General features: G+C 39.8%; 1 protein-coding gene across 1 annotated transcript in view; it reads right to left on the bottom strand.

Moving 5' to 3' along the window:
• The window catches only part of CAPN14 (calpain 14), a 55526-nt gene extending 34014 nt beyond the window's left edge, over positions 1 to 21512 (bottom strand). The window contains exons 1-9 of the mRNA XM_089529440.1: positions 21252 to 21512; positions 17287 to 17359; positions 15916 to 16034; positions 14487 to 14623; positions 13438 to 13609; positions 11423 to 11488; positions 8974 to 9059; positions 6345 to 6419; positions 1178 to 1341 (exon numbers count right to left, since the gene is read on the bottom strand). Of these exons, the coding sequence (XP_089385566.1) occupies positions 1178 to 1341; positions 6345 to 6419; positions 8974 to 9059; positions 11423 to 11488; positions 13438 to 13609; positions 14487 to 14623; positions 15916 to 16034; positions 17287 to 17359; positions 21252 to 21512 (1153 nt within the window). The remainder of the gene's footprint in view (positions 1 to 1177; positions 1342 to 6344; positions 6420 to 8973; positions 9060 to 11422; positions 11489 to 13437; positions 13610 to 14486; positions 14624 to 15915; positions 16035 to 17286; positions 17360 to 21251) is intronic.
• Between the last annotated feature and the right edge of the window lie 2501 nt (positions 21513 to 24013).

Below are 24013 nucleotides of genomic sequence, written 5' to 3'. Positions count from 1 at the left end.
ATGGCTCAAGAAACAAACACAGGTGGGGTACACACTGCCAGGAAGCAGTGTTCTGGTGGCGATAGTAGGGCTCAGGAGTGCACACCAACCGCACACTTCTGAGCCCTATGACATGCGGGCAGCGCCATTATTGAGCAGCACCACCCACACGGGGGACATGTAGATGAGTTGTGGGTGTCTGAGCGCCCACACATCTCTTACAGGAAGTGGCGTCATAGGGCTGCATCGCAGCCCTTATGCCACCGCAAAAAAGAAGCTGCAGTAGGCAGCTTCATTTTTGCTGTGAAGCTTTGCCCCATGGTTTTGTTGCTGTGGCAATGCTGTGCAGCAAAGAGGGCTGGCGTTTCGATGCCAGTGTGTACTGGCCCTAAAGCTATAAAAACTCAATTAAAGATAAGAAAGCTCTCTAAGGGTGATAAGGTAGCAATGACCTAAGCTGGTTTCACTCTTAAAATAAGTGAGAGAATAAGGGAAGAGGTATATAAATGTATCCATTTACACTTCAGAAAGGTTAAGATAGATGGATAAGAGATGAAGAGTTTCTGGGTCACTAAAATCTACTTAACCCCATCACTATTCCTACTTCAAAGACATCTTTAACTCTCCATTGCTGAGCATTGTTGCATTTACAACATTACAAACAAAAACGACAATAATAGCAATCCTTTGTTGTTGTTATTGTGTTTCTTCAAGTCATTTCTGATTTAGGTGACCCTAAGGCCATCCTAGGGTTTTCTTGGCAAGATTTGTTCAGAGAAGGTTTGGCATTGCTTCCCTTGAAGCTGAGAGAATATGACTTGCTCAAGGTCATCCATAGGGTTTCCATGGCCCAGCAGGGATTCGAACCCTGGTCTCCATAGATCAACACTCAAACCACTGTGCAACACTCGCTCTCTATAGCAATCCTATGCAGTACTTTATACACTAAACTGCACTTTTTATTCAGTAATATAAAGCACTTTACATGGAGCATAAAATACTTTGCATACACTGATGTAGTAGATGGTAAGGTTGGCATAAACTGACAGGCGACTTGAAGGAACACACACACACAGGAGATGCTTACCATCTACTCTTGACATAATTGAGTAGATGGTCTGAGTAGATATTTATGGCATTATAACAAGGTATCAGTTTCAAAATGAATCTCCCCAAGCAGCAGCCAGCCAATTCTCACCTTTGTGGGCACTCATTCGGCCACCTGCTGTACTTCCTTTGACCCATTTGCCAGACTGCATAGAGCACATCCACTTCTTCCCATCCTCCTGACTCATGAGATCAGGAGTTAATTTACAGATCATCAGATCCACAAAATGAGTTTGAAAATCTTGCAGAGACATCCTATAATAAAAGGACGAAGGGACACAGAGTTAAATGTCCATATGCTTAAAAGAAAAGAAAGCTCTGCTTTCTGAATGGCTGGTATCTTGTTAGTATATTATGATAGCATACTTTATTTATTTATTTATTTCATTTTGTAGAGGTTAACATTTTGTTCCATCTGCTCAAATGAAGCAAATCCCCCTAAACGTACCTTTTCTTTGTGAACCCCCTCACATGGCCATTTATATGTCATTGGAGAATGAGGGGGAACAGAGATGCTCCTAGCTATTTTTCCTTAGCTGGATGCTTCTATCTGCTAACATCATCCTGTTTAGTAGATAAATTACTCCCCTTATGTTGTCTTTTGTTTCTTGACTTTTGTTTCTTGTTTGTTTGTTTTGCCTTTGTTTCTTGCCTTGCTACTGTGTTTTTGTTTCTGTCACTGGTAGCATTACTGCTGTTTAGCTCCAAATTCCAGTCTCCAGAAGTTACAACTGGAAAATCAGATCCACTCCAAAATTTGCTGACTGAGGCAGAGCTGCAAACTGCAGTAGCAGTGGACAGCTACTATGGCTGCAGGGCAAGCAATCTGCTCCAGGTTTAGGTTCAAACTTCAAGATACCTATCCAAAGTGCAGGATCTATTGCTGGATGGAAGCAACAGTTCAAGCTAAAACTGAATGAGGATTCACTGCCCTTTTGGCATCAAAGTCACCAGAACTTACCACCCAACATGCACCCCACACAGCCACTCCCAAAATTAAGTACCCTAGACCAGCCAAGTTATTTGGGCCCCAAATGAGGAAAAACTGCAAAAGTAACAATTTCACATTCCTGACAGTAATGCTGATGATGGTGATGGTGATGATGATAATTCTTTAATGAAATAAATCAAATTTTTTGCTGCTCTTTCATGACTCCCCAAATCTATCATCCAAAACAAATGCTTCCACTCTGCCTAATTATTCAAGCAGACCTGTGTGGAATGACTGCATGTCATCTCAAGTGGGGCTGTATCCACACTGCAGAAATAATCCATTTTAACACCACTGTAACTGCCATGGCTCAGTGCTATGGGATTATGGGAACTGTAGTTTTGTGAGACTTATGGTTTGTGAGTGAGTAGCTGCAGTACAGGCATTTAACCACTGCACCACCAGGGCTCTACCTGTGATGCAGATAGATTTAAGCTGGATTGAATGTTGTACAGTACATGGAATTGGTGGAGAATGCAATCTTACTCTTTTGTTTAGGCAGCTGCGGTCAAAGCTTATCCTTTCCTTGAGTAGCCTGGAGCCCTTTCACACTGCAGTTATAGCTTTATGGTTTCACATTAATTGCCATGGAAATATCCCATGGATCCTGGGATGCATAGTACAGAGAAGAGAATTTTGAATTTTCAGCCAGAGAGCTCTTGTGCCTCATTCAAGTAAAAACACTGGGATTCCATAAGATATTGATCTATGTCATTTAACGTGGAATTTTGTGCTATATTGTGCAATGTGGAAGGGCCCCTGCTCTTTTGAACTGTAAAGGAGGAAAGCACCCTATTGTTAGTCTTAGCTGAGGTTGCAGTGGGCACCTTAACACTGACAGCTGCATTTTCTAAATATTGAGCAAAGGTTATATCTGCTTGTAGCTTCACAAGTTACATTTTAGCTGTCCTAACCGTAGTGCAAGTGGCTGTGTTTTTAAGGTATTATATCAGTATGTGCCTGACTGGAGGCCTACTGACTATTGTACAATGAATATATACCCTAGTGTCATGCATGTTGTGCAGTCAGCTGTGCAATCCAATACATGGCCAGCACAGTGGTGTCACTAGGAGAATGTGGAGGGTTCAGACCACACTGAGTGACATCCCACAAGAGAGGTGACATCTGTTTGGGCCCTCCTGTCATTGTGGAGTGAGAAAGGGTGAGCATGTCCCTCCTGACTTTGCCACAGCAGTGGCCTTCTTAAGAGCAAGTCACTGCCATGGCAAAGGAGAAGAGTGAGCACCTATTTTTGGCTACTGCTGCTCCCCTAGTAGTCCCCCACCCAGCAACCCTGCCTGTACCCAGTGACACCAGGAGTGAGGACTTCACTGGGCTAGCATAGTGCGCCGATGGAACAACTACACTGCTGTGTGTTTATGTCAGGCCACCCTCCACTGTATCTTGGCCAGAACATTTGACCAACTGTCCAACCCAATCCAGTTTCTGTACAGAGGGAAGGGCAATATCTTGTCCTTCACTCCAGGCAGCAAAGCGTCTTAGCCCAGTTCTTGTGCTCTGTATCAATTATAGCACAGGTCTAGTTCATCAGACCAGTGCAGATCCAATAAAACCAAATAATAAAATACTTTTAAAACTCATACAAAAACTTACCAAGTGGAGCAGTTTCCTGACACTATAGACTGGGGTGGAAATCAAGCAGACTTCCAAATGTTGTTAGACTGCAAGTCCCAGCAACCATAGCAAATGGTGAGGAATGCTGTGAGTTGTAGTACAGCAACATCTAGAGGGACAGATTATTCCACCTTCTGATCTTGCTGCAGGGACAGAGATGCAGCTGTGGAATTTCTGCTTCTCTGCACAATAACACTGCACAGTAGGGTGGGGAATAGAGATAGCAAAACAAACACAGCTTAAATTACAATATGTGACTGTCATTTCCATGTTATGTTCAAATGTCTGGTACACTGTCAGTGGGAAACAGGCTAAATAACTAGTAAGCAGCAGTGCCCTTAACATGAGTAGCAGAAAAGGCAGCAGAAACGTAATATCCACCGGGGAATATTTGTGAACCAAAAAGCTACAGTTGAAATGAAATCACATGTTGACACTGCCACCTCATGGCAAAATTGGAAATTAGTGTGAAAAACCGGAAGAACCTAACCCTCTGAGGCATTTTCTAACCCAGGAAATACTGTATATTCATGGATAGTCATGCTGGCCATGTAGCAAATCACTACAAAAAACAAAATCCACAAAAGAACTAAACTTTTATTGGCCAACCAAAAATGCAGAAAATACATCATGCAAGTTTTCAAAGCTTCCGTGGCTTCTTCATTTCTAATATCAAAAATGTTAAATATCATACAAAAGGGTTTTTTCCTTTTTTTGGAGGTGGTGGTGGTGGTCTTTTATTGTCTTTTGGTCCCCATCTTGTCTCTGGTCCCCACATAGGCAAGGAGAGGAGTGGCCTCTGCCTGCATTGCTATCCTTCTGGACTCTAGAACATCTTAAATGACAACAGAAATAACATCTGAGACAAAATGCAGGCCTTTGACGCTAACATCCTCACTTTTCTTCTCTTGTATGCTTTTAAATATCTTTGCCTGATGTAGATGCCAGTGAAGCCATGAAAGCTTGTAGAATGTATTTTCTGCACTTTGGTTGGCCAATAAAGATGGATTTTGTTGTGTAATCCTCTTAGGTGTATCCCTGAGCATGGAATGTGGAGCAGTGTTTCACAATCTCTTACGAACTAATTATTCTTCCACTTTGAAGGCATGGGAGTAAGTCAGAGTTACGCCCAGATTCAAAGCTGTTATTTTGTGGGGCAAAGTCTTAAGTTACAGTGGAAACATTTGAAAATTATCTTTCCTGCAGTCTCAAGGCAATATGCAGACAGTGGACACTTTATTGGGGGGGGGGGGGTTTACAAATCCCAGAATGTCCATGCTTTGTGTAGGTATGACCATGATGTCAGAGGGGTTCTAGGAGCTGTAATCCCTCCAAAAAGTAATTTCCTCAAGTTCTGGTAGATGAGATTCTCCAGGTCACTGCCATTATATGCCACTACATTATAAAACTTAATTCAGATTTATTCTCTGTTGCTCCACAGAGCACAACTAGAACAGTGGGCAGAACTGGCAGGATGACAGGTTATAAGAATCTGTTCACTACATACATATCTAGATATATGTGTAAATAAATAGATTTTTTAAAATTGAAATCGGCTTTGGCATCTTTCCAAACCAATGACAACAACTATATTGAACTTCTTTGTCAGAGACAGGGAATCTGAAGACTTTTTGGATTTCAACAAGGGTTAATGTTCTTAAGGCCATATCATGAGAAGGCATGAATCATTAGAAAAGACAAAAATGCAAATAAAAAGAAAGGACAGAAGAAAGAAAAGAAGGCTGTATGTCAGATGGATGGAATCAGTCATGGAGGACACGGGACTGAGTTTCCAGGACCTGAGCAGAGCAGTGAAGGACAGAAGATCTTGGAGATGTCTCATCCACAGTATTGCCATGAGTCAGAACTGACTTGAGGGCAGTTAACAACAACAAAATGTTCTTCCAAGAAACACAGCTAGGATGTGTATCCCAATGTTTATTAAAAATCTGCCTTTATGTAATATCTCCTATTGGTTCTAGTCCTGCTTTTTGGAGAAGCAAACAAAATAATTATGTTCTATGAACTTCATGACAATCCTTTAAACAGTTCAAGACAAAACTCCTGTCTAATTTTAATCTTTCCTTCTCAAGGCTACACATAAGTAGTTCTCCATCATCATCATCATCATCATCATCATCATCATCATCATCATCATCATCATCATCATCTTACTTAAAAGTAGCATGTCACTGTCTTTTTCTGGAACTGGAATGCTGAGGTGAATAGATTTTGGTCTCTGCATCCACCGGTTTTTTTTAATTAGGTTATTCAGTTCAAACTAAAGCTGAGATAAATTTGCTTTCTAGGTATCCAGAAGAGAAGTAATTGTGGCTGGTGACTCACAGTCATATGTTGTGAATCCCCTCTGGGTTTTAAGCTGAACTTTAAAGGATCTATCCAAGGTGCTGGATCTATTTGGGGCCTTAGTTTTACCACCTTGGATAGCTCCTTTAAAGAGTCTGGACCCAGAAGGGATTCACAACCCCACTGCAGCTACCAGCCATCCCTGAAGAGAGGCAAGGAATAAATTGAGCAATGTATTGTTTTAAGCACACCTATGGGAATTTGAAAATTCCTGCACTGGGTGAGAGAAGGAAGAGAAGCAAGAAGTTTAGTGAGATTCAAGTACCAGAACTCGCCGTCTTCAAAATCTCTTCGCAACAACATCTTCTCCTTTGGATTGAGCAACTCCCATTTCCCAGAGCTAGAGGACAAATTCAATATATTAAAACAGTTCACATGTAGCTTTGTTGTGTGATAGATTATAACTGTGGCCTGCATGCCCTTTGTGAACATTTATTTAAAACAGGCATTACATCAGAAGCTGCTTGAAAGGATTTTAAATGAAAATTCATATTTCATATGGATATATGGCCTTTAGACCAAGCCAAACCATGGGACCAGCTAGTTCAATATATCTGCTTATTGGATATTCAGGCTCAAAAGTGGAAATAGTATAGATAGGCATTTTCCATTTTAGGGCCTCTAATCAATCTAACCTTTAGGCAGAGTAAGACACCCAGATTGGACAGCAAATTTTTGGTGCCATGAGGGACCAGCAAATTCTCAGCTATGTCATTTCTTATTATTGCATTTCTCCTGCTGAGGAGAGCAATGGGCACTTATAGGACTTCCATCTCAGATACCAGAATAACATGCTTTACCTTTGGTATTAAATACATTTACTTGAAAGAGGTTAATTTGGTGTTCCACCTTTGGCAGCAAAACAGGCAGTGATTATTTATTTATTTATTTATTTATTTATTTATTTATTTAATATGCTGCCTTTATCCCAGGTTAGATCCAAGGCATCTTCCATAACAATGACTGTAGAATCACATAAGTGGAATGGACCATAAGGACCATCTAGTCTGACAGGAATTGTCATGCAAAAGTGCACAACTAAAGCTCCCAAGAGATCATCATTCAACCTCTGTTTAAATACAGACATAAAACCAAATGCACAGGTATAAGATGAGGGATACATGGCTCAGCAGTACTACATGTGAAAAGGACCTGGGGTAATTGTTGATCATAAGTTGAACATGAGCCAGCAGTGTGATACTGCAGCAAAATGGCAAATGCTATCTTCACCTGCATTAATGGAAGCATAGTTTCCAAGAGGAGGGAAGTGCAGTTGGCCCTTTCCATCCACAAGCTTGCCATCTGCAGATTGGAACATGCATGGATGGTCCTGTCCTGTTCTCCTCAATGGTGGCACATACAGACAGCTGAGCCAACACAGCTGTGCACACGCCACACGGCCATTGAGAAGAACAGGACTTGAGGTCCAGCAATATTTGGCATTCACGGGTGTGTGGGTGTGTCCAGAACAGAGCCCCTGGAAGATGAAAGGCTGATTGTAATAGTCCCACTATATTCTCTACTGGTGAGACTCATCTAGAGTACCATGTTCAATTCTGAGTGCCTCATTTTAATGAGGATATAGACAAGTTAGAACATGTCCAAAGAAGGGCAAGGAGAATGATAAGAGATATGGAAAACAAAATATATAAGAAAATTTTGAAAGAACTGGGCATGTTCAGCTTATTGAAGAAAAAACTGAGGGGGGTGACATGATCACACTCTTTAAATACCTCAAGAGCTGCCACAAAGTGGAGAGCACAGGCTTATTCTCCTCAGAGAGTAGGACCAGATCTAATGGCTTTAAGTTACAGGAGGGTAGATTTCAACTGAACATTAGAAGGAACAGTGAATGTGGTTCAGCAGTGAAACCAATTGCCAAAAAAAAAAAAGGGGGGGGGGTGTCTCCTTCTCTGGATGTCTTCAAAGAGAAGCCGGATAGCTCCCTGCTAGGAATACTATAGCTGGAGATCCTGCATTGAGCAAAAATTAGACCCATGCAACTCCTTCCAACTGTATGACTGTATGATTCAACTAGTCTCTTGGGCCTCCTAGTGGCAGTAGGACTAGCAATAGTAGCCAAAATCATAGCTGCATTGATATCCTTCCTTCTCTCCAATGAATCAAGGTAGAATACAGTGGGACCTTGGTATCTGCTGGGGTTTGGTTCCAAGGGCCCCTGTGGATACCAAAATCAGTGGATGCTCAAGTTCCATTAAATGCAATGGCATAGTGAAACGGGGTGTCGCTTATATAAAATAGCAAAATCAAGGTTTGCTTTTTGGAATTTATATATTTTAAAAATATTTTCAAGTCACGGGTGGTTGAATCCATGGATAAAAAAATCCATGGATGTGGAGAAACAACTATACATGCCTTCTCCATACCTTATACTTACAACAATCCTGTGAACTCAGTCAGACTGAGAGACAGAATAGTTGACCCACCACCACCCAGTGAGTTTCTTGGCTTTGTGGGGACTGGAACCAATACCTCACAAGTTCCAGCCCAACAGTCTAACCACAACATAGTCCCACCTGCTTGCAGACTATGACAATTTCTTTTAGAAATGAGATTTTGATATCTTGGATTAAGGGATTAAGCACATATATGTTAAAGAGGAAAGCAGGGAATATTACACAACGTATCCTTTTCACATTCTCACACTGGGTTGCACTGTCATGAACAGAGATGTGGTGTTATGCACTTCTATGTTTGCCCAAGATATTCTTCACCAGTGCTGCCTGCCATATCACAATAACACGCCATGATTGCTTTGAAAAGCATGCCACCTTTCCCCACTCACAATTTGGTCTCTTTTAATCTCTGCCTGCAGGTGGCACTGTGATTTCATATATTCAAACCTCCATTGCTATTAGCTATAAAACACTCACTTGTCACTCCAGTCACCTTTCCATTCAGTTCCCCCCCAGGGATTTCTCAGCCTTACTAAATTTTCAGGTCCATGTTTGCAAGTCACCTGTGCAAAACAAGAAGAAATTGATTTAAAGAGAGTTACTGCTCCTTTTCCAGCCGTAATGACCACCTAGAACATCCCAAACAAAATGGGAGGGGAGACACTTTCACACTATAACATTTTAATGCTATAATTCCACATGAATTGCTATGGCTCCATCCTATGGAATCCCAGAAGTTGCAATTTAGCAGAGAGTATTTAGAATTCTCATTCAAAGAACTGTAATGATTCACTAAACTAGGCAGCCCAGGATTCTATAAAATGCAGCCATGACAGTTTAGGAGATTATTGCTCAACCTAAATAATCCAGTTTACCCCTTTGTGAACTGAAGCCTAAATCAGGAGGCATCTGGGTCCTACCACAAGGATTTTGCCACCGAAGCTGCCGGGAGAGTACAGCCTGGCTACATCCCAGGTTCCAGGTGAGCTCCAGCAGCCTTATTTCAAAGCTGGAAGCTTTCTAACTTAAAAAAATGACCGCTGGAGCTTGCCTGGGGCCTGGGATGCAGCCGGGCTGTACTCACCCAGCAGCTTTGTTGGTAAAATCCTTGCAGTAGGACCCAGCTGCTTCGCGACTTAGGCTTCAATTCAGATGAGGTAAACCGGGTTATTTATGAGCAATAAGATCCTAAAGGTGCAATCATGGTGCTATAGTTCAGTAGTGTGAAAGGATCTATGGTTAAAGTTCCTGGTTCCGTCAAAACATTCTAGAGTAGAAGTGAGAATCATGGGGCTCTCCAAAGGGGTTTGAACTGTATTTCTCAGCCTCTCTCACCAGTGACAATGCTACACTCCACCAACATCTGGAGCACCTCATGATTCCCACCTTTATTCTTGAGACCATCCACTTGGGTGCAATACCCATTTCCTGGTAGAAAACTTGGAATCTCTAAATTCTCCCCTTTCCATAAACTCCATCTGAGTTGAAGTTGAAAGAAATTCAGCTGAGCTGATTCCAGCCTGCTCTTGTGGGCAATGCTATCAGCAGAGCCTCATGAATCAATTACAGCCTTTGATTTACACAAGGGCCCAGCTATTATCCTCTATGTTTTATTCATGCCATTAAAAGGAGCACAGATGTAAAAGAAAGAAAGAAACTATTGCAATACCCTCATACTCTTCAATCAAGGCTGGTAGTATTGAAAACAAAGGACAGTAGTACCCCTGACAATAGTCCCCTACATATCGCTGTCTAGAAGGAGAACAAAATGGCAGCCCCGCCCACTTCAACACTGAGTCATATTTCAACTGTTAGCTGAATTTCAATAGCTAGTGGATGGTCAGCTGAATCTTATTTCAAAAATGGTGATGGTATAGGATCCTTCACAACACCTAAGCACAAAAGACCAATTTATGTGAGTGCAGGATAGACTAGTTTAGATGCCTGTGGGGCATATATACCTCTAATAGGGAAGTAGTCAGGAGGCTGCCACTGTGCCCCCCAGCATCTTCTGCCTTGAACAGTCTCCTCCCTCCTCCTAATGATAGGGCTATGCCATCCATCCATCAGTAATTACTATAAGATGCTACACCATTGGGCCTTAATTTAATTTTTAGGCCCAGCAACATCAGTGTTTGATCCTGTTTGGTTAGACACTCCTGTCATATACCTGCTCATCTAGTAGAACAGAGTGGCAGTCTTTGTTACCATGTTTTGGAAGCACTTGCTTTATAAGTATGGGGAACAAGCTTTCATTAAAAAAGTTGTCAGTTATCAAGCCCCATGCCTGAGAGTTTGGAAATATTCTGTTCTATAGGCTAAATGGACTATGAGTCAGCCTGCCTCAATTGATTGATTGATTGATATCCCACCTTTCTTCCAAAATTGGGACTTAAGATGATTCACAACAAGAACAAACAACAGACACTAATGGACACACACAAATGTAGATACTACAGATATCAGATACAAAGACACGGGTAGAAATAATTTTTAAAAAGCCACCTTGTGACCCAGTTTGAGAGAAAGGCCAGGTATAGAGAACAACGACAACAGCAAAAAGGATGCAACATTATAATGAAAACTAGATAGGTAACAAAAGTAAACAAATTATAATATTAAAGCACTATTGAATTTAAAACAATATAAAATATATCAATAAATGCAGCATGCACAGTTTAAAAGATCCCTTAATAGCAATGAAGCTTAACTATCAAAGGCCCAAATGAAGAAACAGGTCTTTGACTGTCAGTGGAAGGACAACAGGGAAGTGGTCAGCATCACCTCCCTTTGGAAGGGAGTTCCACAGCCTGGGAACTGCCAGAGCCAGATCCTCTGTAACTTCCCCCCCCCCACCACCACCACCATTTGGTGATATACTCCCACTTTGGAAATGGCTAAAAATACAAAAACAGAGCTAACTTACTTTTCGAATGCCAGTCAATGTGTAGGCATGGCTGGACACTAATCCATTCCCTAGGATTCTTACTGGCTGTGGAGACGAACAGAAAAAACAAGTAACTGTTCCTCATTCCTAAGGTAACCTTCTTTTATGAGAATGTAAAAGGGAACTGGCTCATTGTAAATACCATAAACAGCTTGAGCTAAACTTCTCAGTCAACTTTCACTTTTGCTTGCTGTGAAGTTTCGGAGATTAATCATCTGTTGCATGATGAAGATTATTCAGATAAGGAGAATAAAAGACATTTGACCTGGGGCAGAAATAGAGATTTAAAATATCCTGATTGGGGTGAGGGATAGAGTGAATTGGAAGACTGTCATGTCTCAACCTTAAACTGATACTCAGATTGATCAGTCAAACTGACAGGCACATTTTGAAGAGAAGTAAAATTATGTGTTTGTACAACACAAAATTCACCAGATTCTTTGCCAAATTATAGTACAATAAACAGTTTGTGTAATCTAGCACTATCTAGTGGGCCACAAGTTGCACACGCCCTAACAAGATCCAGCAAAAATACTTCTTCTGTCACCAGGAAGCTTTGATCAAACACAGCTTCTCTGTTGAATGAATGGGGAGAAGATTATTTGATTTTCATTCCCCCTCCAGATCCTTTGTTCTAGAAAGCTGACAAAGTCTGCAGAAGAGTAAGTAAAGTGGCAAGAGAGGATGCAAAACGTATGGAGATCAATTAAAATTATCTTTTCTCCCATTCCCTCCAGGGGATAATTCTGAGTAGAGCTTTCTTAAGTAATGTCCCAGCAATGAAATAAGAAATCTGGATCCAACCCAGAATGTTGACTCCCTGGGTCTGCTCAATCATGCCATTACACAAGAGAGTTTGACACAATGAACCTAGGAATTACTCCTAGCTTTACACAGCTATGAGAACAATGGGGATATTGCCTTCAGGGATGATATCTGCCAAATTGCAAAACACTCTGGTCTGTTTAAGACTAACCTGCCATGGAACAGGTTGACAAATGGTAAATCTTCATATTCATCTCACTCTACCATCACACTACAGCTCTAAAAAAACCTCTTCATATCAAAGTAAGATATGTATCTAATTAATAAGATTACGGGAAGAGGCTGATAGGTTAATTACTATAATAAAAGCATGCTAGGTCTTGAAGACCTGAAGTCATTGTCATTGCTCATAAAGGGCAACATTACTAGAGTACACAAACTGAATTGGGTGAAGGACAGGAAAATGAAAGAACTCCAACAAAGATTCCTCATTAATCATGGTTTTGCAGTTCACATTCCAAGAGTTCACATACAGATGGGGAAGAGTATAGCCAGTTTCTACATGAACACAACGAAAACAGAGATGGAAAGAATATTTGAAAATATTCTGCAAATTGTTTTTTTAATTTAAAAAACACATAGTTTTTGAGTGTTTAGAAACCTGAAGGGGAAGAATGTGAACTGTCAAGAATCTTGGCAGTTCAGGACTTATTCTGTGCAAAAGTCATACATGGTTGCTTTGCACAGAAAAGAAGCATTTTCTGCACAGAAACAGAATACAATATTCCTATATTGAAATATTATTTTATGTGCAAAGAAAATCTGTTTCCTGCACAGAAAATGTTGTTTTCGGTGAAACACAACCACATACAAATTTTGTGTAGAATAAGTCCCAAATAGCAAATAAGCTTCAAAAATTATGTGATTTTTGTAGACTTTCTCACAACAGGAAAAAAATTACTAAAATTACTTGCTACTTCTTTCAAGAAGAAACTTTGTGAAAAATTACATCCCTTTAAACAAGTTAATTCACTTAGCCAACATTATGCTGGTTCTGGCTTGAGAAGACCAGCATTTACATTTCTACTCAGTGAAAAATATCACCAGACATCTCCCAGCCTGACTTATATCATAGAGATGTGATGAATCCTAAGTAAGAAAATCTATATAGCTGCTTCCATGAATATCTTGCAAATGTCATTGCTAATAACAAAAAGAATTCTCACCGCTCGGCAGGTCTGACAACCCATTAGAGATCTACTGTAGGTTGCTCTAGTCAAGATTTCCCACAGGTCAGGTGGCGCTTCAGCCAGCTTTATAGTGATGTTAACTCCACCTGTGAAATCCACCAGAGCTTCAGACACATATCCAATTTGCAGATCTTCATAGGAACCACATAACCTGTGAAGAAAGTGATTCCAAGCATTTTTCTCAAAATATAAAGTTTGTTTAATTGCTCATTGCAATAGACTAGAGTCACAAAGGAATGGGATGTGAAGGAGGGCCTCATTCCCACTTCAGAATAAACCAGTTTGCAATCAGTTTGAAGTGGTTTAAATGGCCCTTGTTTGCACTTGCACCAAATGATGGTTTGATGAGCAGATCTGGCACTAGATCCATTTAAACTACTACTTCTAGATCCCCTACATCGCCCACATCTTTTGTGATAAAGCGATTCAGTTCAAATGTGAATGGGATATGAATCAGAATCAGTTCTTTGGGACGCAATTGTCCACTCACCTCTTGAACCTCCCCCTCCCTGGGCGAAGCACCATTTTTGGGCTGGCACTCTGCTCTCCCTCTTTGCCACTCTGCTCCCCCTCTTTACAGCTACTCCTCTGTTATTGTTTTACTTTTGGAATTTTGGAGAAACTTTTCCCCCGTCTTGTGATACTTGGAGTTTACTTGCCCTTTCCTTTGCCAGCCAGTGTTTTGGGTTCGTTTGTTTTTTTAATGACAACAGATATGACAAAGCATGGCACCAAATGTGGGTGGAAATGCTGATGTGATTGCCATGATTGACAAAAAAAAAGAAGCCTCAGAAGAGGATACTTTTTAATCGATTCACTGATAAATGAGAACGAGAAGTGGGTTAATTTGCAACAGGAAAATTCGATCAGATCAAATGTAGCATGAACGACACTCCACTGTCAAACCAAACCATCAATTTGGATCACAAACTGAATTATTTGTAAGTGGGAATGGGGCTGAGGAAAGTATGGTAGTGGTTCATGTAACAGACAGAAATGCCAAGAAGAATTCTTGAAGATGCACTTACTTGGCATAAGCCTTTTCCAGAAGAGCTCCCCAGAATAGGCTTTTATAAACAGAAGAGAGGAAGATAAGATCACCAGTTTCATTTACGGGCAGTCGGTCATCTACTACCACATCAACCCACTCACCAAAATGCCAAAACTGGAAAAGAAAGGTGTTGGATCAGTGTTATTCAATAAGTGATGATCTTATTCCCAATACTGTTCCCAATACTATACTCAAATTCTGTTAGAGAATTGTTAGAGATTGAAAAGAAGGTATTTTAAAGCTACGGCTTGGGATGTGAGATAACTTCTTCTGGCTCATATTTATGAGTGAACCAACTATGTGTCCCAAACTGAGAGACAGGTGGAAACAGAGCAGTGTAATTGTATGAGAACATAATTCATTTCCCACACACTGTGGTGGGATGCACACAACTGGATGCCTCAACCATCAACTTCCAAATTACTTTTCAGTGACAAATTAAAAGTACAAGATAAGTGAGAAATACAAGAGAACCAGGTGAGAAAAGCCATGTGTATAGCAAACAGACATCTTCTAGCACTTAGAGAGCACTAGTCTACTTGCTAAATATATTGTCTCTTTTGAGCTAAAGATGCAGGTCAAATAACACAAAATGCAAGATTCAGTATTGCCATGTGGAGTGTAAAGTGGGGAAGGCTTCTGTGGAAGAAAAATGGAAGTTAATTTAGGAAAGCAATAATCAACCAATTTTGGCTGGAACTGCAGCTGAGAGGAAGAGAAGCAAGGTTTGCCATCAAGGAGAGTGATTTTGTTTCTTTTCTCCTCAGCTGCAGTGGTAGCCAAGATGGATCACTTCTTGGGCATCTGAGTTGCTTCCCTCCATCTTGTCCCTGGACAGTAAACAGTAACACTTGACAACTGCTAGGAGGGAGTTCTGGATACTGCACAGGGGGATAATGAACAAATATGCTTGTGCAAGATACACTCTGCTACCACACTGCAAAATTAATGCAGTTTGACACCACTTTAACTGTCATAGCTCCAGCCTATGGAATCCTGCACTTGCAGTTGTGGCATCAGAGCTCTCTGACAGAGAAAGCTAAATATCTCACAAAAATACATATCCTATAATCCCATAACATTGAGCCATGGAAGTCAAAGTGGTGTCCAACTGCCTTAATCTTACAGTGTAGATCCAGCCATATATGTATGTAATTACACATGTATATTGCCAACAGGATCCCAGACTGTGTGTTAGAAGTTCCATCTTATTTTAACCAGAAAAAAGGAGTACTAGAGAATCATGAATTGTTTGTCTTTGTGTGTCTTTACCTAGTGCTCCTGCAAAAATTCCATTGGTTTGAAGACATTTGAGATGCTTAATTATAGAATTCTAACAGAAGTATCACTCTTCTTACACAACTAGGAGAGCTTTGTCAAACCAGTTCTACTGGGCTGAAACCTACCTTGAAATGGAATATCCCAGCATATTTCTTCTTCTCAAAGCTTTGGTTCTGTGGTACTATTCTAAATAAGATATCTTGATGAAAAGTTATAGCTTCCACGGCAGCCAAAAACCAGCAGTCTGCACAAAAATATTTCCAGGGGAGGTATGAAACAGCATGAAACAAAAACTGCACGACAACAGTACTTTAGAATATTTAGGGGAAGGCAACAAAAGTTCAAATGTGTATGAACTCATCATTCACATGGAACTAAATAATTCAGCACAATAGTATTTTTATGCCTTATTCTGTAAGCTTCCATTCACTTTCAACTGTAATTTTGCTGGCTGCCATTAAAATTAGAAAAGAAAGTTCCATTAAATACAATGGCATAGTAAAATGGTGCCCCTTATATAAAATGGCAAAATCAAAGTTTGCTTTTTTAATATTTTAAGCTATGGATGCTTGAATCCATGGATGAAGTATCTGTGGATATGGAGGGCAGATTGTACTTTCAGATTTATATAAGCATATAGATCACTGACCTGTTTTCGAAGCGTAAATACTTATTGCTGAAATATTTGCCCTGCTATCCTACAAGGCAATAGTGCAACTTAGCCTCTTGTATTAATGCAGTTGGACACCATTTTAACATCATGGCTCCACTGTATGGAATCCTGGGATTTGTAGTTTGTTGTGGCACCAGAGCTCTTTAACAGAGAGGACTAAATATCTCACAAAAGTACAAATCCCATAATTCAGTAGCATTGAGCCATGGCTGCTAAAGCATTGTCAAACTGCAATAATACTGCAGTACAGATGCAGCCTGAGGTACCTGGCTGCACTCAGGTATGATAGATGCAGCCAGGATTTAACTACTAGACTGGGCAAAAATGTGTGAGGTTCATCATTCCAGGTCAGCTTCTGTGCATGAAATAACACTGAGTTTGCCACCTTTTCCTTCACTTCTGGCAACAAAACATCTTCAGCCAGCTCTGATATGCAGGATCAGATAATCATTTTGCTCAAGAACTGTCATTATAGAAAATATAGTACAGTACTTCCTTACTTAGCAAGTGACCCTGAAAAAACTACTTTTTTGACTGCAGATCCCCAAATATCCAGACAACATAGCCAGTGGCTGTGGGGTCTGAGGGGGATTTTGGAAGCTGTCATTCAAAAAAGTCACTTTTCCAAAATGTGCCAAAAGACTGCCTTGGAGCTGGAAGTACAGGCTGCAGGGCAATCCTATGCGTGTTTACTGAAATCATTTTTGTGTTCAGTGGAGTTTACTTTCTAATAAGCATGTTTGGGGATTTGAGTAGATAGTTCAGTTATCACATCACATTCTGGATATTCATAGAACCAAATGATTCCTGCTAAGTTCCTTACCTAAGTTCATTCCTTGGCATAGCACACGTCTTTTTTTGTTTGCAGAAAAAAACACAGGGGTCTTACACAGCTCCTGGAAAATTAACAAAATAAAGTAAAACAACAGTTTTGAAAGAAAGCACTAAGCCAGGGTCTCATGTCCCATATTATATTGTATGAATAAGGCTGTGAAATGACCCTGTATCATACTGTCTAAATACATTTGAAAAGAGAAGAATAATCTAAAAAGTATTGCTGCAATTATGAACAGTTCTTGGGCATAAATCTCAAGCTGGCCTGTAACAGTTTTGTATTCTAAGACTCCAGCATGGAACTGGGACACAATAGTGGAGTTGTGGGTGCGCAAGGACAACTAGTGGTTCCCAAGTCATTGGTGCAGTGAATCTTCTCTAGGTTTAAGTTTGAAACTGGAAGGAACAATTCAAAGTATTGGATATATTTTGGGAATAGGATTCAGCACTTTGAACAAATAGAATTCAGCACCTTTAAAATTTGGACTAAAACCTAGAACACCTTGCAGTAGTCAAAGAAAGAGAGCCAGTATGGTATAGTGGTTTGAGTGTTGGACTATGACTCTGGAAACCAGAGTTCATATCCCCACTGAGCCATGAAATCCACTGGGTGATCTTGGGCAAGTCACATTCTTCCAGCCTCAGAGAATGGCAATGGCAAACCCCCTCTGAAGAAACTTGACAAAAATAACCCTGTGATAGGTTCGCCTTAGGGTCACCATAAGTTGGAAATGACTTGAAGGCACACAAGAACAACAAAGTCGGGGGGGGGGTGTACTTGCTTCCAGAAATGCATTCAGGATCCAGTGTAGCAAATGTGAAAGAATTCAGAGCTATAGCAAAATTATCACAAACATTTATCACAATGGCTTCTGTGCATTTGATTATATTAACCAAGGTCACAATATCAGTGGAACATCATTTTATATTAGTTTTCTTTAATATTTAAAAAGAGGCCTTTTTAAAATAAATACAGTGTGTTGAACTTTCTCGGGAATAGATACCTGTAGCCTTTCTCTCGATCAAGAGTCTAGATATATTAAAGGAGAACTTGAATGTAAAAGTGCTTGAGGGACAACATTAATGAAGATGAGTTTTATTGTATGTATGTAGAATGTCAACACGAAGGAAATATGGAAAAGAAGAATAGTTCTTTATAAATTTTATTTTTCTCAGTTATGGCTTGAGAATTGTGATGTGTGTAAATTGTACAAGATGTAGAAAATAATAAAAAAATACATCCTAAAAAAAGAGTCTAGATATAAACTTACAACCTGTTGATTGAATCAAAATTATTAGAAGCAGCTATATTTCAGGTAATATGCCTTTTGTCAGTCTATAATGTTGCATGCCAAGCTTTCTAAATCAGACAGTTGTATTTTCCTGCACTTATCTTTGTTAAGACAAACCTCTTACATTGGAAATACTGGAACCAGTATGGATGAATCTCAGAACCAATCTTGGCTCCATTCTCAGAGTTTCCATCCAATACTACATTTCTTAATCTGATAAATGCTGTGCTGCACTCAAGGGGAAATATCACCACTCAAGAAAAAGTGCTTATCATAAATGAATTGCACTACTGAGAAATGTCTGGACAACTATTTTTAATGGATTCCACACTTCTAAGGTTGCTTTTATTCTAAGAGTGTAATTCTGAACCAAAGATGATCCTAGAGATTTTTCTGGGTGTGATCAGGAAAGAAACCACATTTAGAGGGACTGTAACATGGCTTTGTTCAATTATATATCAGTCTTAGTCTTAAGCCTTTGAGCTAGGGATTTTAATGGTGATGCATATCAATGAGAAATAATATGGGAAAAATTCAGCCAGCCTTCTGAACAAGGTTTGTCTATTATTGTAGCATCAAGCTTTGTCTTTTTCACCTTGATTAATTTAATAAGTAGGCAGGGTAGAAAAATGCCCTGAACATAAGAACACGAGAAAAGCCTTGCTGATCATTTAGTCCAGTATGCCATTTCTACAATAGTCAACACCAAGGAATGACTGCAATAGCAACAGAATAGTTCTTTTGTTGTTACTGTTGTTGTTGTTATCTTTATTTATGCCCTCCCTTTTACCCAGAACTGGAACTGAAGGTGGCTTACAATTTAAAATAGGAACAATGTAGCTAAAACCATAAAACCATACAAACCCATTAAAATAGAATTAAACTATGCAAAATTTTACTGTTTAAATTATACACCCAAAAAGGATAAAATGCAGTTTTAAAAAGAGTTGAATAAAAACAATACAGCTCACACTAAATCCCTCTCTTTAAAACTCTTGAGTTCTAAAAGCTGGTTGGGATATATATATATATGAGTCTCTGCCTGCCAATAGAAGCACAGCAAGGAAGGGGCCATTCTGGGAAGGCAGTTCTAGAACATATGGGCAGGCACCTATCTCACATTCCCACCAGCCATATCTGTGAAGGTGGTGAGAATGAAAGAAAGGCCACTTCTAAGGATCTCAGGACCTGGTTAGGCTCATACAGGGAGATACACTGTGTCAGATAGCCTGGGCCCTATCATTTGTGCTCCCCATCAGCTTGTATTCAGAGGTACACTGAGACTGAATTCAAAGAAGTCACTGTTCATCTTGTCTAGCTGCTTTATCACACTAGGGGACAAACAGGATTTAAACTAGAGTTAAACTAGAGAAAACCAGGAAATGTTGTGTGATAAACATCAGGCATTTTCTGGTTTTCTCTAGTTTAACTCTCATTTAAATCCCGTTTGCCCCCTAGTGTGATAAAGCAGCTACTAGTAGTCATTGACTCGTCAGGGATAGGTCAGCATCACTGAATACAACAAGGACACTAGAGCTGGTTGGTTATTTATGTATTTATTTTTTAAAAAATCATCAGTCTGCAAGGTATCTTTCTAAGTAAATTCTTATAAAAAACAAAGCTTGAACATGCTACTTTTTTGGACTACAACACTCATCCCTATCCTTCACTCTGTACTCAATGTCCTGACTACTGAGCATACCAGCTGTTTGTTCCATCTTACATACAGATAATGCTAAGGGAGCTCTAAGTTGATTATTATGCTATATATTGGTAGCAGTTTTCACCAGCAAACAGTAAAGTCAGAAATGGAAGAAGTTATTTTTAAGAGGAAGCATCAATCAATAGAGGGATTTAGTACTGTGTTCATCTGTTTTACCTGCAGCCATCAGACTCATCCATTTGGACTAAAACAAAGAATAGCTAAAGTCCCTTTTTGCTTTAGGTGGGTCAGAAACACTTTGTGATTCAGGGCAAAAGTTGTAAAACTTATTTATTTGGACTACAATTCCCAGAATCCCTCAGCCAGCATGGCCTTTGGTTTATTTGCTCACAGATTCTGAGAACTATAATCTTGAAAAGTACTTTTTCTCAGGTCAGATCTTACACACATGGCACTCACAAACATACAAAACTACCTGATACTGTATCAGGCCATGGGTTAATCTAGCTTGAGTGTGGCCTGCTCTGGCAATGGCTCTTCAGAAACTACACTTTGTTCATTGTTCTTTTAAGGGGAGATTCCAGAACCTTCTGCTTACAAAACATGTATCAAGGAGCTATAAGCCTCCCAGTACAGATGTGATTCTTTGATTGTTTTGTTTTTGAAAGAAGCAGTGGTAATTTTAGCAATTTTCTTCCCACTAAGAAGAAATGGCACAGTTTTCAAAGAATGTTTATTTTCTGTGCAGAACATGTTTTTAGTAGTCTAGGAAATGTTGCTTTTTGTACAAAATGTGAATTTTGTGCAGGATGAATCCCAAAATGCCAATATTGTTCTCTTTATCAGGCATGCCTAACCCCCAAGAAATATGCACTTTGAGCATTCTTTAAATATTTTGCAATATTCTTTCCATCCCTGGCTTCCAAAACCTCTAAGTAAAGGGGACATGTGGGAGCAAAACACTTGAAATCATCCCATTCTGTAAATCCCATCACTTACATGTGGCCTCTTCCACTGTATCATTTGGTTTTTGGAGTACAGTTCCTGGAGGAACGGCCCTGTCCCAATGGACTTATCATCAGCTGGGAAGAACTCATCCTCAAAGAGGCATCCTTTCTTTAAGCAGTTTTCCAGTAAAGTATGATAATTCTGCTGGCCAAGACTGCCTGGCTTCTGAAAAGTTCCCCTCCTGCCCAAGGCCTTTGGCTTCCATGATGTCTTCCTCTGCTGATGCCACCAGGGCAGCTGCAGGAAAGGCATATCTGTAGTGGGCTGAGGGGACTTCAGAATTTGTAGATATCTTGGTGATCTAGATATAGATCTAGGTATCTAGATGTTTTGTTCTAATTTTCTTCTGGAAAGATAGATTTTCTCCAATACAATATTCACCTGTAAAAAAAATATTGCAAGACATTAGTAAATGGGAGTGGGGAGCAGACTGAACATCCCATGCTTCTTCTTAATGGCTTCGGAGAGATGTACAGAGAGCACCATTTTTTCACACTTATTTTTCAAGATCATATTTTAGAATTTAGACAAAGATTTGTAAAAATGTCTTCTCATTTTGTGATGTAATGGAATGGTAAAAAAAACCCACCATGTTGTTACTGCTGTTGTTGATATTAAGCCCATTTTCTTTGCTTCATAAAAAAATGATAGTACTCAAAAGGGAGCTTTCTCACTTTTATCTTATTTTTGTTTGTTTGTTTGTTTTGTCTTTTACGTATGTATATGTTCACTTTGTTTAAAGTATTGCCAGAACAACGGAAAACCTTAACCATATATTTGAGATTTCAGATTCCAAATAAAATTTTATAGAAATGTTGTTCTATGAACAGAATAAGGGTCATTTCACAAAGATGTATGCCTCATTCCATCTGACACATTCCCCTTGAATTTGATCCATGCATGGTTGGTTGCTTACTTATTTACTAACCTACCTGCAGATTAAAATTAAAAGTGCAGATGAGGGAATAATCCAATAGTAGTTCCTATTGTATTTATTTCTAAAATGTGTGAAATGTTTCTCCCCAGAAACACTAGGTGTTAGTGGCAATTGATGGATTCCATGTCAATGAAGTGGTGAATTCACTCAGGGTTTTAATCCAGACTTAAAAGAATCTATTCAAGATTCTGAATTGTATATCCATAATAGGTCCAGCATCCTGGAAAAGCTAAAATCCAAAGCCCCATAAACATGGAGGCCACTAGCACCTACTGCTCAAGGCAATGTATTATTTTATATATTCCTCAGGTGATTTCTGATGCCCATTCACACTACAGAATATTATTCTACTTTAACTGCCATAAGTCTGTCCTATGAAATGCTGAGATTGGCAGTATAGGGAGGGGCATAGATGGGAGACCAAAAATGAACACCTGGTGCTGTAGACTGTATTTCAGAGGAAGGAAGTGGCAAAGCCAACTCTTAGTATTCCTTGCCTAAACAAATCCTATGACATTCATGGGGTTGCCATATGTTAACAGGCAATGTGAAAGCACATAAACACACACATTTAGAATTTTCCTCCAGAGATCTCTAGTGCCTCACTAAACTACAAACCCTGGCATTTCATGGGATGCAGCGATGACAGTTAAAGTGGAATAATAGCACCAGTGGTGTCATTTAGCAGGTTTACACTGGTTCTCCTGAACCATTTGTTAAACTGCATCAGGTTTGCCAAACCACTTATTGAAAGGATGGATAATGAAAAGCCTCTCTGTGCTTTCCCCCTACAACTGGCACATGCTTCTCTGGCAACATCAGCTAAAAGCTTTCTTGACGATTCCTGGCTCTCCTTCAGTGGCACATGCCACTGGGGAAGGCTAAGGAAGAGGAGGGGAGGGGGTGGATCACCAACTCACAAGCAGCCCCATTGGGGAAGGAAAGGCAGGAAGCAAAGAAGGAAGAAGGAATGAAACATAGAGAGAGGAAGGATCATCTGAAGAACATCTGGCCCTGATCCCTCCCCTTCCTTCAGGGCTGGATTAAGACCTTTAGAGGTCTTTACAGATTTTGGTTCCCCCAAATATATCTAATTCAAAATATTAACAATAATAAACTGTACAATAAAATTTTACTTTTTGAAATGAACCAAAATCTACATGTTTATTTTTGTATACTTCCACTTCATTTATGGTACATTTGAAAAGTTTTCTCTTGTTTTTTTCTTTGAAAATATACTATACTATTGATAAGCAGTATAGAAATGTACTTGCTATTGCTATTGCTATCACTAGGGTCGGTGTCACCCGGTTCACTAACTCAAGGTGTCACCCCCCTCCTCCCATTGACCTCCTCCTCTACACCATACAGAATCTTTACTAATGTTTTTGTACTAATGTCCCTCATTAATAATAATTCCTGAATATTGCTGAATTTCATGATAATAGTTATATATATATTAAAAATTACAAAAAATAATTTAATAAAAAGCAACCTGGGGCTTCTCCTTTATCCTCCCACTGAGCCTCACCCCACTCACACAATCTCTTCAGCGTTTTAATGGGACACATGCTAGTGTCACAACCCATTTCTGCCAAAAAGGAGATGTTTGAGAATTAGTGATATCATTCCCCCTTAAGGTGTCCCCACAACCCCCTAGTGACACTACTGGTTAGACTCAATCAGAGAGACTATGGGCCTGAACCTGTAGACTTGAGCAGAGCAGTTGAGGACAAAAGATCTTGGAGATGTTTCATCCACATTGCTGCATATGCCCAGGTCAACTCAAAGGCAGCTAACAACAACTTATTATATG

This window comes from Sceloporus occidentalis, unplaced genomic scaffold (genome assembly GCF_023333645.1).
Source record: "Sceloporus occidentalis isolate IW3139 unplaced genomic scaffold, rSceOcc1.0.p SCAF_6, whole genome shotgun sequence".
Classification (NCBI taxonomy): domain Eukaryota; kingdom Metazoa; phylum Chordata; class Lepidosauria; order Squamata; family Phrynosomatidae; genus Sceloporus; species Sceloporus occidentalis.
This window is presented reverse-complemented; position numbering and strand designations above follow the sequence as displayed.